The sequence below is a fragment of the Phaethon lepturus genome, unplaced genomic scaffold (assembly GCF_000687285.1).
Source record: "Phaethon lepturus isolate BGI_N335 unplaced genomic scaffold, ASM68728v1 scaffold27841, whole genome shotgun sequence".
NCBI classification, from domain to species: domain Eukaryota; kingdom Metazoa; phylum Chordata; class Aves; order Phaethontiformes; family Phaethontidae; genus Phaethon; species Phaethon lepturus.
In genome coordinates, this window is record NW_010515979.1 from 2,763 (window position 1) to 3,233 (window position 471).

The 471-nt window shown below is 65.4% G+C and overlaps 1 protein-coding gene across 1 annotated transcript in view; it reads left to right on the forward strand.

Moving 5' to 3' along the window:
* LOC104627616 (myotubularin-related protein 5-like) overlaps positions 1 to 471 on the forward strand; it is a gene marked incomplete at its 5' end in the record, with an annotated part of 3,277 nt that overhangs the window by 2,585 nt on the left and 221 nt on the right. Inside the window, 2 exons of the mRNA XM_010295941.1 lie at positions 19 to 175; positions 279 to 410. Coding sequence (XP_010294243.1) covers positions 19 to 175; positions 279 to 410 — 289 coding nt within the window. The remainder of the gene's footprint in view (positions 1 to 18; positions 176 to 278; positions 411 to 471) is intronic.

Below are 471 nucleotides of genomic sequence, written 5' to 3' on the forward strand. Positions count from 1 at the left end.
CCCCCCCCTCCCGTGGGGGTGCCCCCGCCAAACTGCCTCTCACCCCCTCTCTCTCTCCCGCCCTAACACGCTGCCTGGCTCCGGCAGGTCCTATGAGGGATCGCTGTACAAGAAGGGAGCCTTCATGAAACCATGGAAGCCTCGCTGGTTCGTGCTGGATAAGACCAAACATCAGGTACTGAGGGGCTGGGCACAGTGAGGGGCGGGTGAGCCGCGCGGTCTGTCCTTCCCTCCCTCCCTCTTGCGAGCTCTGACGCCTGCGGCACCTCTCCCTGCAGCTGCGGTACTACGACAGCCGGATGGACACGGAGTGCAAAGGCGTCATTGACCTGGCCGAGGTGGAGTCCATCACCCCAGGAACCCCCACCATGGGGGCCCCCAAGACGGTGGACGAGAAAGCCTTCTTCGATGTGAGTGGGGCACAGGGCTGCACCGTGGGGAACAGAGCTCGGCAGCCCGTGGCCCCGCCAC